The sequence below is a fragment of the Pyxicephalus adspersus genome, chromosome 3 (genome assembly GCF_032062135.1).
Source record: "Pyxicephalus adspersus chromosome 3, UCB_Pads_2.0, whole genome shotgun sequence".
Classification (NCBI taxonomy): domain Eukaryota; kingdom Metazoa; phylum Chordata; class Amphibia; order Anura; family Pyxicephalidae; genus Pyxicephalus; species Pyxicephalus adspersus.
The window spans coordinates 99,172,790-99,188,551 of NC_092860.1; the positions used below are offsets into that span (position 1 = coordinate 99,172,790).

The 15,762-nt window shown below is 37.3% G+C and overlaps 2 protein-coding genes across 3 annotated transcripts in view; one reads left to right on the forward strand and one right to left on the reverse strand.

The window, feature by feature from the left end:
- Window positions 1-2,757, reverse strand: part of SCLT1 (sodium channel and clathrin linker 1) — an 87,491-nt gene extending 84,734 nt beyond the window's left edge. The window contains exon 1 of the mRNA XM_072405823.1: window positions 2,660-2,757. The gene's annotated coding sequence lies outside the window, so the exon portion shown is untranslated. The remainder of the gene's footprint in view (window positions 1-2,659) is intronic.
- A 93-nt stretch (window positions 2,758-2,850) lies between these two features.
- The window catches only part of C3H4orf33 (chromosome 3 C4orf33 homolog), a 19,817-nt gene continuing 6,905 nt past the window's right edge, over window positions 2,851-15,762 (forward strand). Inside the window, exons 1-3 of one of the 2 annotated variants that reach the window (XM_072405826.1) lie at window positions 2,851-2,915; window positions 6,358-6,424; window positions 10,569-10,749. In XM_072405826.1, the coding sequence (XP_072261927.1) occupies window positions 10,569-10,749 (181 nt within the window). In that variant the 5' untranslated portion in view covers window positions 2,851-2,915; window positions 6,358-6,424. Of the gene's footprint in view, window positions 2,916-4,487; window positions 4,634-6,357; window positions 6,425-10,568; window positions 10,750-15,762 lie in introns of those variants that run through there. The other variant, XM_072405828.1, reaches the window with a different exon arrangement.

Below are 15,762 nucleotides of genomic sequence, written 5' to 3' on the forward strand. Positions count from 1 at the left end.
AATAACCATTATTTATCCTAGATTGTTATATTTGGAAGTTGTAATGCAGGAAACGGTTTGCTGCATAACAATAAAAAATATAAAAGCTTATAAAAGAAAAAAATATGAGCCACACATACATCTACCAATGAGTCTATCTCATCTACAGGTCATCAATATTTTCCAGTGATTTCATGAATATTTCAGCAACCAAGAAGATCCATTGCAAATGCCTGCAAAATGATTGCTTATAGTGCAGTAGCTACCGGATTTCTATTCACCGAGGTTGGACTATTCAAATTTTAAATGGTTGCTGTAAACTTCCCTTTTTCCCTTTATGTAATAGCTACACCAGGATAAGTCTCATGATTGCCTTGTATTTATATTATGTCACTAACTGTCCATCAAAGGAGCTCAAATCTAATGTCCCTGCCATAGTCATTAGTTATTACCACAGTATAAGGGCAATTATGGGGGGATGCCAGTTACCTAACAAGAGTGCCTGGAGGAAACCACTGCAAACATGGGGATAACATACAGACTCCATGCAGACATTGCAATTTTTAGTAGCTGTCAACCATGTTCATCAACCTCTCAATGGCAAAAATGACTGTTAATGTCAAGGCAATTAGCAGTTGAGTTGCAGTTACCAGTAACAGTTTCAGTTATACCATGGAACATTCAGAAACTGTTAAAAAAAAAGTTGACTTGTTCTATTTTTTTTTTTTTTGATTGGACAAATGACAGATCATGTGACTGGGCTGTCCCTGTTTTTAATATTTTTTATCATATTCATTAAAGTAGGCAGGAGGGACAGGTGATGCACAGCTCAACATTCACTTATAAGTAGGCAGTGATCAGGCAGGTAAGTGTGTGAATTGCAGAAGGGATGCCCTGTCTCTTTGGTGCTGTGTTTGCTTTAAAGTCCTGAACCAAATAAAAATAGGTATGTGTAATGAATTTCCATGTGCTTGCTAAAAATGACTTCTTTTTAAAGCAATGTTATGCACACTGTACAGTCACAGTGCCAATTCTATAACTGGACCCCTAAATGCACTGCACAATGTCTGCTCAACACCTCATTTCACCACAAATATTTTATTGCTATCCATGCCCCACTTAGAGATTAACTCTAAGTGAGCCTAATTTATTAAAGCTCTCCAAGGTTGCAGAGGATACACTAATCTCATCAGTGAACCTGGGTGATCCAATAACCTGGAATGGATTTCTTCAAAGACATCTGCTAGTTTCTAGCAAATGTAGAAAATCCTGGACCAGGTCCATTCCAGGTTTGCTTGATCACCCAGCTTCACTTATGAAATTATATTCTCTCCAGCCTTGGAGAGCATAATAAACCAGGCCCAATGTCTTGAGCATCAATGTTTTTAGTTTTTGTTCCTGGAAAAAGTAGGACAAGTTTAGACTTCTTGTAAAGTTGAAATTTTTACTTTCAGTCCTAAGCACAATAGTCAGTGAGAAAAAAGATGATGGGAAATCCAAACATTTTAGTTGATCATCAGAAGTGAGGGAAACCATCCAATGGGGACACCTGCTTCAATGATACTTGTCTAAAGCTACATACACAGACTGGATTTCTGTTGCTGGAAATGATCCTTTGTGATCATTTCCACTGACAGTAGACCTCACAGTGCTGTTCAGGTCTTTGGAGAGTGGAGGAGCAAGACAAGTGGGAGACACAGCGCTGTGTGCTTCACAATAGTCATTGCCCCCCCAAGTGATTTAGCTGATGATCGCTTAGTGACTTTGGGAAAAATGTGAGCATGTGTCTACGTAGCAGACCTCCAAGATGATCACAACTGTATGACCCAGCTAACAATTATCAAATGTATAAATGTAGCTATACATGGGAACTCCATCCATCATGGGATAAGGTTCTCACATTACCTTTTGCATCTCCAGGACAGGAAGTGAGGGGGAAAACCAGCTAAAGGAGACACAGACAGCAATATATACTCTGATTGGAGATTTCAGAGTTTTCAAGTGTTGGCTTTAAATACACATTAAAGCAGAACTCTAGCAATAAAAACCTGCATCCTGGGGACAGGCAATGTCCTTTCTACAATAAAATAACCTTTTCTGCCTGATTGCAATGGTTTTAAATGTTCTCACCTGTGCCTGACCCATTGCTGGTGTTGTCATCTTCCTGGGTTAAAACTTTGGTCATCTTATATGGATGACGTGACCCCTGTGCATGTTCACGAGAGTTCATTCATCCCGGGGAGATGCGCCAGCTATACTGACATCCTATACAGAGCCGTGCATGCAGTGATCAGCTGACAGCTGGGATGGTGATCAGCCAGGTAACAATACCCATAGCAGGGATATGGCCTTTTTCTGCAATAAAGCTCTGCCTGATGACAAACTTTTAATTCCCCCCTTTCCCTGCTTTATACAAAAATAGTTTGGGCTTTAGGTCAAGTGTTAACTACACTAGATGACCCTTCTTTATCTGTCACTTGCTCTGCACATGCCTACACCCTATATAAAAGCAGTAAATAGGAATTGTATACATGAGTGTGTATGTGTAAATCTCTACACTGTGTCTGTAGAGAGCTGACAGTGAACAATGTAAATAGAGATTACACACAGGTGTTATCTATGCACGTCTTCACACATCACCGTTCCATGCAGACATAAATATAGGTGAATGTCATACTACCTAGCAGCTGTAATGTCTCTCTGCCGGATCTCTGCTCTGTTGTCCCCCGTGTAACCGAAAAGAATTAGAGACCGGAAGATGTCTGCAGATGCTATGGCAACCGTACACTTCCCTGAGTCTCAGCAACCAATAATGACGACCTTTTCAAAATCGCCAATGGCAAAAGGATATCTCCTCTGTATCCTCCCCTCTGTCACAGAAGAAGGCCTGTGATTGGCCAGGCGGAAGTAATTAGTAGAAGTGAGCGGTGTGTGGGGTGAGTTTATGGCTCGCAGGTCTGTTGTATCCGTAACTCGGACAGTGAAGCCTAGACTTCCATATAATTCTATCACTGTGCCCCAACACCTGCCCTCCCTCCTCCCACGTCATCACAGCCTCCTGACTGAACTAGGAAATGAGTTCCCCTTTGTAGGGGGTACATATGTATATTATATGCAAGGGAGAGTGTAAAGTGACAGGTTCTCTTTAAAACACACAACATGGTAATACAATGTGTGTTTGATTGTCAATGCTCTCCAAAATTTTAAATGATTCTGAGTATGAGGAAGCCTGTAAAAAAACTCTGGTCATCTGATTCCAAATATTCTCTTGCATTTCAATTATACAGAATATACAGTGTTACAAAGGATGATAAAAGGTGGTAGGACATGCCTTGGAGCAGATGGCTGCAGAAACAGATAAAACTCCCTCTTCCTTCCTTACTTTCCTAAAACAATGTAAAGCACAGACGTCAGATGTCTGTGTCTGCTCACTGACTTTTGCAGGGTAGTGTCTGCATCTTTCTAGGCTGTGTTGTACACTGTGCATACAAGATTTCACTTTCCTGTAGTACGATCCCTCAAGAACAGCATCTGCTGGTTCAGGTTGGCTGGGGAGCGCACTAAAGCTACGTACACACGTAAATTTTTTCTCGCCCGATAATCGGCATCGGCCGGATATCGGGTGAGAATCTGGCGTGTGTACAGCCCACGTCGTTCATCGTCCGTGGATCCGTCCTGGCGGATCCATGAACGACGAGCAATCCTAATGCAAGGGAAGGGGGAGAGCGCACAGCAGGGTGCCGCTCTGTCACTCTCCCCTTCCCCTCTCCGTATGGTGCTGTATGTACAGCACTCGTTCATGCATCTTGCGGTTCTTATCGTTGGAAAGGATCGTGAAAGATCCTTTCCAACGACAAGAATTGCACGTGTGTATGCGGCTTAAGGCTGCGTACTTTGTACTTTGTATTTAATTCAATACAAAATACCTGTATTGAATGCAATACACTGAATTTATATGTCAAAAAGCAGTACATTGTCTTTCATGAAAATGTTTTTTACAGTATAATATAATAGTATGAGTATAATAAAGTTTGAAACACAAAATCATGTCAAAGTTTACTATTAAATTTATTTATTTTTATTTAATTATTATTTTGACAAAATTTTGTGTTTCAAACTTTATTATACTTATACTATTATAATATACTGTGAAATAAATTTTCATGAAATACAATGTACTCCTTTTAGACATACTGTGTAAATCCAGACAAATGAACCGCCCAGGAGGTTAAGTAAGTATATACTTAGAAGTGCACTTTTAGGCTAAATTTGTGCCAAAATAAAAGTTAATACAGTAATGTATTAATCAAAAAAATGATTAAATATATTTTTACACTAACCAATTAGTTGTAATTAAATATTGTTTCATATAAAGCTCCTGTAATTGTTTGCATAGCAGCATGCAGATTGGGATAGGGAGTTTCATTCAAAGAAGGATTGAAACTTTGCACAGTACTTATCATCCTTACAGTTAACATGCAAAAATAAGAAGACAGCCCAGAGCTGGCCTCATCACCGTGACTTCTCTTTCATTATCCAGTGAGCACATCAGTAGGGGAGAGCTGACTTATAGAATGTAAGTTCTAAAAGAGTTTCAGGAAACAACACAACAATCCTGCCTTGGTTCTCTGTAGTTGGGATCGGGTCACGAAAGGTAGGGAGCCTCTGCTATCAGCACTATGCAAAAAAAAAAGTTTAAATAAAAGTCGAATCCCTTATTATTGTTTAGTTAACCCTGATGCTTCTTTTTTACACCCTAATGTTCCTTTGTTTCTATTTTTGAAAGCTTAAAATAATTCCACCCTGCAAAGCAAAAAAAACAATATGTGCATGTTGGAATTCTGCTACTAATTCCCCAAAATAACTGTATTTTAGACAGATGCTTACAAAATGATCTTGTACATTTAACTGCCAGTGTCCCATGTTGCACTTTGTCAATATAGACCACTGTAGTGATGTACTGACAGTGCACAAGGTAAACTATGCATTCAACACCTCATTCAGCAAGCTTGTGGTTTGAAAAAAAATAAAGTTTAGCAGAAGTGATATTTCCAAATGGAAGAGCACATTTTGGTTATCATGATGAAAAAAAAAACTTGTTTAATTGTGTTCATTATGACCATCTTCTCTCTGCAATCTGATCTTTGATCAGTGTTCCCATTGCAATGCCTTGTGACGTTGGCATTCTCTCCATTGACAAAAGCAACTGATACTTTGTTTTAGAACCAGTGGTTCTGGATCATGTGAACACCATGGGCCCTATTTATTTATTTTCTCCCAGACTGGGGAAGATATACAATCTTAGGAGAACCAGGGTGATCTTGGAAACCTGAAATGGATTTCTTAAAAAAAACAAAAAACTTTTGCTGTTAGTTTGCAGTTAGTTAGTGTGAACACTGACATTTTTATGCACCACAAATGAAAATGAAAATGAAAGTGTTCACCTGCAGGTTTTTAGTACTGACAATGATGTGTGTGATGTGTTTAAAAATTGTAACTTTCAGATACATTTGAATTATTAAAACTACTTGTATTGATATAATATCTAATTATTGAAGAACATGTAAATCTCTTTTTTTTTGGAGTTGATCTGTCTCAGTTCTGGGGGCAGGGGATACTTCTCCTGCCACTAGAATGTATGATTGTTATGACATGTCATGAAAAAACTTTAGGCTTTACAGGATTGAAAGGATTTTTTAGAAGTCAGAATTTATTTCACTTTACATAAAAGTCAATAAGAAATGCAAAACCAGCTGTTAGCAGGTTGATGCAGCTTAGAATGTCTTCATTCAAATGCACCGGACAGTAAACCCCGAATGATTCTAGATCTCAAACTTGCCACAAATGCAAGTACAATGCACCTGAAAGCAAGGCACATTTGTCCATGCACACTTGGCCAAAGTAAATCGTTGATACAAGCCATAGGCTGGGGCATATATACAGAGTTTATTATTGAGATCCTGAGATCAAAATTTGCCCACAGTTCCAAACTGAAAAAAGTGAGATATTACAAAGTTTTACTTTTGCATACATGCGCTCCTATAAATTAACATTGTCTTTCCTCAATGACCTTTACTATCTTATTATAGCATTTTCATTGCTAACACAAGCACATCAAAGACATTCTTCACTTCTTTGCTGTATCACGCTCTTCTATTATTGATCTATCTATCATTCATGAACCAGACTACTCACTTAAATCCATCATTTTAAATTCTTCTCAGTCAGAGAGGACTTTGTAGAACCAAACCGGCCCTAGCTGAAGCACAGCATTGGCATGACAATGAGCTTTGTTTCATTCATATCATGTCCTGTGCAGTTATTTCAGATTTCTGTTCTTGAGACAATATTATAGTTTGTTTTTGTTTTGTTTTTTAGTGAGATTCCGGCAAAACAGTATCTAAATCTGGCACAAGGGATAAACAACACTAAAGCAAAGTAAAAGGTAAGTCCACCCCAACCCCCGGCAAAACACACTGGCTTAGAAGCGAGCGTCCTGCTATTACAGCACTAGGGTCCTGAATTTGAATTTCAGCCAGGACAGGAATTTCAGCCTGGGTGTGTAGAAGGTTTATTCACACTAAGGCCTCTAATTATAAAACAGGGAAACGGACATTCCCTCAAAAATGTTTCCCTCAATTGTGGGAATCTACTATGTCTTTTAGTGGCAGTAATTGATTCTCACCCGGGAATGTTTGAGGGAATGTCAGATTTTCTGTTATAAAAATAGAGCCCTGAGTGTTTTTTTTTGAGACAGCTGTGTTGCAGGGACAATTTTTTATTTTACATTTTACACTGTGCTATTTGTAAAGCAGAACTTAGCTGCCCTAGGTCCTTAGCAATCCTTTTGATTATGCATTGTATTCTCGGATATTATGAACATACTTACTTCTTAGTTTACCCTCCAGCAATTTAAGATGATTTGTTCTCTGCGGCTTCTTCTGGACCGTTTTTTTCCCTGTATTTAGCAAACACCAGTAAAAAGTGCAGTGGGGAGTTAGGGAATGAATGGAGTTCTATAAAGAATTGTTTCCTGTGAAATTAAGGAGGAAGCCTGCTGTTCCCAATCTCTAAAGGTTCAATTGGAAGGCAGAAGGCTGCATAGGTTTCTACAAAGTGCTGGGACATTATTTTGTTTTTTCTTCACAATAAAAGCGTGTTTTGGTTAAACTATAGAGCCATACGTGGAACTTCCTGGTTTGTTTTAGCATTGTAGGTCAGATTTATGTACAGCTAAATGCATATTAATAATATTATTATTAACACTTTGTATTTATGTAGCTCAGACATATTAGGCAGAGCTTTATACTCATGTTCATAGTCATGTCACTAACTGTCCCTCAAAGTGACTCACAATCTAATGTCCTTACTATAGGCAAATGTCAATAACATAATCCAATGGCATTTTTTTCTTTTTTAGAGGGAGGAATTAATTATCCCACCTGCATGATTTTGCGATGTGGTAAAAAATTGGGTGCCCACAGTAAACCCACAAAAGCAGAGAGAATATGCATACTCCATGTAGGTAGTGCCCCGGCCCTGATTTGAACGTGGATTCATAGTGATTCAAAAGCCAGACATCCAAAACCTAATTCAACAACATATCATTTGTTTTAAATTATTGTGTGGTATGAATACTGATTAAATGTTTTCCCCTAAAATACCAATACTTTTGACATTTTTTCATCCATTTTTGCATGTCAGTGCTGCTACTCTCTTGTTGCCTCTTCCTATCATGCACTTATCCCAGTATTGGCAGCATTGCTTTGGACTAGTTTACTTATGACAACTGTTGATCATTCATGAGCAAAGTGTGTAGTCTTTACTGGGGGAAAGCATGTGATAAAGGGACAACATGGGAACCCATTGTCATCTCATTATTGGATGTCCCTGAATAAGCATCTTTATGAAAGAATCATGAAAGTTATTATTTTTATTAAAAGCTTCATTTAAAATCTTTAACAGTTTGTGAAATGACAATAACTCGTAAACATTTTATGAGGTTGTAATTTTTTGGTGTAAAATTTCTTTCAGTTAGATAGAAATAATCATCTGCTTCATCAGCTGATGCTGAACAATATATCGGATGTATTTCTATATTCAGGTTAAATTCAGGTAATTATATTAGTCTTCATGCGCAGATTCCTGATATGTCACATAATAGGCCAAAAGTATAGCTTTCTCCATTCCATGCGCTATGCCTAGTTTGTGATGATGTCATCAGTCTGCTGCAGGCAGAAAAGAGCATTTCCAGTTGTCTGTATCCTAGTAATCAGATTTGTATTATTTTAGCAAGTCACAAGGTCAGAGATGGTAGCATAATCTTTGATATTTGTCAGGAATAACATAAATGTTTCATTTCCCAGTATCCTGGCACAGAAAGTAGATTCTGGATATGGAAAATACCTGAACAAGAAATGAGTATGCCCCTTTAAAGAGAAAGGCAAGGGGGATACAGTGGCCACTAGGAATAGTAATAAATACTTGGAAATATTACACTTACACATTGCTTAGCCTGCATGCACTTAACCAGAAAAAAATATTTGTGGTGATGTCAATTTAAGAGGAGTTTGTGTTTAATTCAGTATATAAAACTATTGTTTTTAATCTGTCTTGAGCTTTTACTGTTCATAAGATATTTTCTTTTTAAGGAGGGGAATGATGGTGCACCTGGGTAAATCTGGAAAATAACTTGTTACATCTAAGGCACACAGCTCTCAACCAAATCACATGCAGCGTTACTTACTGACACATTTTGTGCTGTTACTATATGTGTGAAGCAGCTTCCCAGGCTGTGTCAGCTACAGACAGGTTGATATGTTGTTGTTTGTTAGCATGAATTCTGATTCACAAGTTTCAGATAGTAGGCAGGTACTAAACAAGGTGATTCCCAAAGGCCCTGCAACCTTTCACACAGCTGTCCTGCTAAATCCCTGTTAGCTTGATTGACAGTTATTTCTGCAACTAGTGCAGTGTTGTAAAGGGACGTTACTATTATCTTTATCTCTTGGGACACTACAGATGGTTTACTTTTTTTCTAAATGTAATTTAAAAAAAAAAAATTATTCAGTCTAGAAATGATATTTCAGTTTTGGTAGATACTGCTAAGTAAAAATAGCTAACATTTCTGTCTTTAAAGAAATTAGACCAAGGATTATGCCTCTATGTTTAGGTTCCCGGGTCTACACTTCTGCAGACTTGGTATGTTATTTCTTGGTCTGGACTGCTCTGGGTTTGGGCCAAGTAACACAAGGAATGGATATTAGAACAATGGAAATCTGTACTTTGGTCTGGTGATTGCAAATTTGAGATTTTTGGTTCCATCCGCCATGTTTTTGTGAATCGCAAAAAAAGGTGGATGGGTTCTATGTATGTATGTAGTTCCTACAGTAATACATACAGTAGTACATAGAGGAAGATGTAAACTGGCGTGGGGGTGCTTTGCTGGCAATGTTTTTGTAATGTGTTCCAAATTCACACTTAACCAACATGGCTACCACAGCATTCTTCAGCAACATGTCATCCCATCTGGTTTGCACTTGGTTTGAGATGTGCAGGACAGCATTGAGTAGGCAAAGCAGCCAACAAGTGCTCAGCATCTCTGGGAACATCTTCAAGACTGTTGGAAAACCATTACAGGTGACTTCCTCATTAATCTGACTGAGAGAATGCCAAGAGTGTACAAGGCAGTTATCAAAGGAAAATATGGCTACTTTGAAGAATCTAATATATAAAACAATTACTGGTTTGTTTACACTTTTTTGTATATATCAAACATTAATTAAAAAAAATATTGATACCTTTAAGCCTTTGTTTCCTCCACAATTGGTTTTCATTCGGTCCTGTGCCATTCTGGATTCTTTCTTCATTCTGGTGCATTGAAATCAGCAGGCTCTACATCTTTGTATTTTTTCTGCGTCTTCCTTTAAACAAAAAAAAAAACTATTTACATTAAAAAAATAATAATTTTATAAAAACCCTCTTAAAGATGTTAAAGAAGAGCATGTGTTCCATTATAGATTAGATGTCTCCAATATTAATCTACAATGTAGATAACAAAAGGAATAATTTACAAAAAAAAAACAATGAATGAGAAAGTGGGTCCAAACTTTTGGATAGGTACTGTATTTTGGAAGACAGAGATGACAGTCCTAAAGAAACAATTTTAGGATCAAAACATTTCAATCCCATATGGCAATCAACACAAAATACCAAGCACTGGTTGCTGGAAAAAACATTTTTTTCATGTAGACTTAGGCCAATGTAACTGCTTAAATTACATTTTTCTTTTACCATACATTTTTTTCCATTTGCCAATTGCAGTTTTATCAACTGGAATGTATTTTAAAGCTCCTATGTATTCCTACAGCCTTTGTACCTAACTTTATAAAGACATCAGGTGGTGATTAAACATACAGGTACTACCGGATTGCCATCCAGATATTTATAGGGCTAATTTATATCATAGTCGATCCATCTATGACATGATGCACATTTCCTTTTGGCATACAAACTACAAGGATTACTAAAACTACATTAAATGAAACTGACTTTGGTGCCTGTTGTAAAATGTTTTGTTTTTTATGCAGATGGAATTCAGAATTGAGCATGAGTGGAACAGCAATCCTGTATCACATGACCCTGTGACAGTTTGTCTGAAGCCAATGAAAGAAGGACTGCAAATGGATGTTACTGCTCCATTCTTCAATAACCCAGCTGCTCCCCCTGGTCCACCTGGAAAGCCTTTTAATGGACTGTGGGACTATGAAGGTTTGTGTTTTGTCTTGGGGATAAAAAGAAAGACACCACATACATTTAAATTTAAAATATATACCATAATATACAGCAGTATAAAATTGGATCACCTTGAAAGATTTATCTTTTCTTTCCGTTCTGTGTGACACCTGTTGCCAGGATAGGAAGTAACGGAAAGTCTTCCACTAAGTGACACATAATTTAGAAAAAATCTTTAATTCCAAATGGATAGGTGTTCATTTTTAGCTCATTTAGCAATTCAAATGGATTTTCTTTTGAATGACACACTTGACAAGAAAAGGCTGTGTATAACCTAAATAGAACATAGGCATCCAAAGACATTTATTGCAATGCAATGAAGGTCAAATTCGGCCACTGAATTTCCATGTGTCCTGAATGGAAATTTGATGACCAACATTTGAGGTGCATTCCAAACACGTCAAATGCAGAATAACAACGACTGTGGACATTTTTACTACCTTGCTCCATCTGCTAGGAAATGTTTTTATTTATGCCTGTGTTCCAATTGAGTGGGGAGATTTTCCCTATTTTCTGCTATATCTGATGCTAATAAAGTAGAAAGTGAGGAGAAAGCTCCTAAATGAAGACACAGACAGCAGTTAAACACTACAGAGCATTTCATCTATTCCACTCTATATTTGCAGGCTTATTTTTGTTATCATTAGAGTCATATGGGTTACTGTAGTAGGTATTACAAGTAAGTAGTTGATTTTGGGATTAATTTAAAAATGCAGTGAAAAGTGCTATGAAATGCAGCTGAAATCTTGCAACTAAATGCTGCTGGAATAAACTGGAGCACATTCTTGCACGATTTTGTCTGCTCTGTGAAGCATAGGATTCTACCTTTATGTAACATCCAGCAATACAATAGATAAAGGTAAAGTAAATATACTTTTAATCTGCTTCTTTTTAAATACCTGTTAAGTGTAGAAGATTTTAGAGAGATGGGAACCCAGAAAGTGTGAGCAGACCTTTCATTTTAGTTATCTTTAACTAGTGAATTAACCTAGTTTGCCAAAAAAGCATGAGAACGTTGCTGGGCTTTTCCCCCTAATTATTTATGTTTGCCTAATACATTAAACAGAATAAAACATTAGATTTTAAATGTGTTCACTTTAGAAGTAAAAATGTAAAAATAGATACAAAAAACAGACAAAATGAAAGGTACTGAGATGACAATGAAGGCCTGCAATCAAATGAACATGGTTCTTTGTTTAGTCTATGCATAGAACATGTTTTTTTTTAAAGCTATAGCAATTTCATTATACAAAATCTTCTGTGAACAAGAGCTGCAACAACAGTATATCACACAATGGCCTAAATGTGCTAAATACTAACAGGGAGAACTTAGCACTTCACAAATTGATGTATACATTTTTTTCTGTTAATTATTTTGAAAACCAGATGTTAAATGTTTACATGCAAAAAGCATAATCACAAATTAAGAAAAAGTGAGTAAACCCCCCCCCCCCCCCGCCCTTTACCTACCCTGGTTCTATTGTTGGGCACCTCATTGTGGTGAGCTATAACTGCATTATGTTTATTGGTAGGGATGTTATTTCAAATAAACTGTACCACAACATATTGAAAGGAAGGCAAGTGGATTGCATGATTTCCAATGTGGTAAGGGCCCTTCATTTTAAATCTCTGCTGTTCCAGTGGGCTGTAAGTACCTTAAAAAACCTGAACATCTTCCAAGTATTAGGAAAACATTCTCCCTGCATTCCACAGTATAGTGCCTAATGCTTGCTTGACTGTATCTGTGCCTGTTTTTACCCTTGTTGTAGCTGTTTTCCTGGAATTCCAATTTAGGCATTTCATATTTTCCCTATACTGTTGTATGCTGACATCTGGGTTTAAAACATACAGGTGTTTTAAAAATAGTCCTGTGTGTTAGGACTTGTGTAAGTACCCACACTACAAAAGACAGTCTCACAAACAAGATGACAATGGCACTGATACAAGACAATCTGCTGCATAGTTTTTAGGGTACACACCTTTATCAAAGACCACTCAAGAAAGGCTTGTATATTAAGTACATTGTTCACATATCCTTGGACATCCTTGTGTATGTATAGTTATTTCAGAGTAAACCTTTCTATTCATCAAGCAATACAAAGGTATGTATTAAATACAGACACCAAAGTTGAAAATTCAGTTTTTCTGATTTGCTATCATGCCTGGTGGATGACTGAGATAATCTCTCCTGCCCAGGTGATCCTGGTGGTGGTGACAGAGGCATATGCAAAGCTGAGGAGCATGAATGCTTATGGTTACAGCGTGGTCAGTTAGATAGCAAGGGCTGATGGCAAATGAGCAGAAGCAGAGCAGATGGACAAGCTGAGGCCAGGTATATGCTGGCAAATATGATACACAGCACCAGCAGGTCGGCGAACAAACAGAAACAGAAAAGCAAACGTCTAGATGACAGTCAAAGGGAAAATACAAGAGGCAAGTCGGAAGTATAAGCCTGCTCTACACAGGGTGTCTAAGGTCAGGTCAGCTGAAGAGCACCAAGCAAGAAAAAAGTGGGATGCTTGAGTTTAAATAGCACACATAGCACTAGTGTGGCTACACTGTGTAAAACCTGGCCTCCTAATTTAGTTGGTTAGAACATTGGAATTATTAGGGAACATTTTTTCAAAGTAAATATTTTTTTTACACTTTTCTTTTCTTGAGGACTCCTCAAACCTTATCCACAGGTCACTTATAATACAGAAAGTCCTGTTGCATTCCTTAAGCAATAGGTCACCATTATATTGATCTGTTGGGAGAGATTGTCAAAACTTTTGTATTACCTTAAACAGAACTAATGCTCCACTTTAAAAATTTGTGTTTAAACAGGGCTTTATTGCAGAAAGGGACAGACAATGTTCCTTCTGCAAAAAGCTTTCTTACCTGCCTGATTGCTTTGTGGAACTGTCAAAATATGCATACCTGGAAATTATATCTGGCCCGGACTGAATAATCTCCAGCACATCTGCACAGGAGTAACTTCATCCCTGCCTGGCCAGTCAAGATGGCTGAAGAATGCAACTAGGAAGAGAGGAAGGAAGCTGGCGGAACCCTGCAATGGAACAGGGACAGGTTGAGCAGGTTTTAGTTGCACTTTAATGGCCTATTCTGTGAAGCATTGCAAAGGCTGATAGGGAACTGTAAAGCAATTACTCATAGCAACTAGTCAGCTTTCAGACAGCTTGGATGAATAATGATATTTAATTGTTGCTTACAAATATACAAAATCTTTAATGCATGTATACAGATCACATTTATGTGGGTGAAATAACACAGTCAGTAATCTGACATTTTAGTGTCATGTAACAAGTTATATCAAGCTCACAGGTTGACACCTTCTTTGAGAAATGTCTATATTCAAGCAGGTGTAGTAACATGCATTGTATAGTTCCATCAATAGATACTCAGGACCTCACTAGAACAACCAAATGACTGCTAAGGATTATCAGTAATTGTGTAGCCGTTTAACACTTGAATCAGTTAAAACTCAAGCTGGCCAGACACTGCAAAATTTGGGAAATTTAATACCTGTCTGAATCCCAGCACTTATCAGAAACACCCCTTAGTAGCTGCTGTATTCTTATCCCACTAGCTATAAAGAAAAATAACACATTTTCACTCTGCTAAATTAATTAGAGATGTCTTACAGTGTACCAGTAGCTTTGAATGCATGCATATTAGGTAGAGACATCAAGGTAAAGATGAAACATGCTTCTGAAAAATACTAAATTCAATTTTTTGGAAGTCTAAGTCAACTTTGGCAAAATTTGACAACAAGAAAGCACATTGTTTTCCTTAACAACTACTGGGATACACTTCAAATGGATTAGCTTTTCAAATTTGTTCTTGTGAAGGTAGGATAGGTTTAAAACCTCAATCAGGTTTTGTTTTCTTTGACTTCATGGGGGAGACATTTGTTTACTTTTTATTCACCCATTAAAATGCACGTGGCCAACATGAATAACATGGTATTTTGAGGATACCATCCTGATAAACAATAACAATAACTGAACTTTTGGAAGTATGGAAAAGGTAGCAATATTTGGATGATCCCGCCACATTTGAATCAAGCAAAAAAAATGCAGTTTTCCCACATATGACCTGAGAGAACTCCATCATTTATATCAATATATACTTTTTATTACTCCCACACTTCTCCATTTATTGTATAAAGTCAAAGGAAATAATTAAAACTTGTAGGCATGGAGGAGCATCTAGTTCACTTCATGTAACCTTGTTAGGTCAATCAGCATTTTCTCACAGGGAATCAACAGGCCTGTATTAGTTCTTGTGTAGTAGAGGGTCAAAAGGAAAATACATTCTACTGAAGAAGTGAGTCTATTGTCTTGCCTTATGTGAGCAAAACACAGGCTCAATTTAAACATACAATAATTACGATCATTATTTGCTATAGGGTTCCTAGATTTTTGAAGCTGTATATACTTGTTTCATAGATGGGAGTATCACCTAATTCAGACAAAAACATTTCCTATCTAAGATACCACCACAGGTCCCCCCCACCACATGTAAGAAAATCTTCAGACACTTTAATTCCATCAATAAGATAAGTGCCTGATCTAATGTACTTTATTATCTTCTATTATTGTCATATCTCATTTTTTACACATTGTTAGAATAGCCTAAGTCAGGTTAGGACCAGTAAAACAAGCAAATATTCTGTGTAAAAGAGTTGATTCTAACAGAGCTGTATTTCTTTGGGTTTAAAAGGTCTACAGTCCTCATTGTTGGAAATCTGTTCTTGGCAAAGTACTACTAAAGCTCACAGAATGCTGGCTTACACAAAGCCACCACACTGAGCTGCTAGAAACAAATTTATGTCTGGTCTGAGGCTTGTAGAGTAGAGCAATGCTGGACTTTATAGTGTTTTATAAATGTATTAACTTTTGCGGGGTGAATGTGTAAAGTGCTATACAGATACTGTGTTTCCCCGATTTTAAGACATCCCCATTAAATAAGCCACCCCCGATTTTT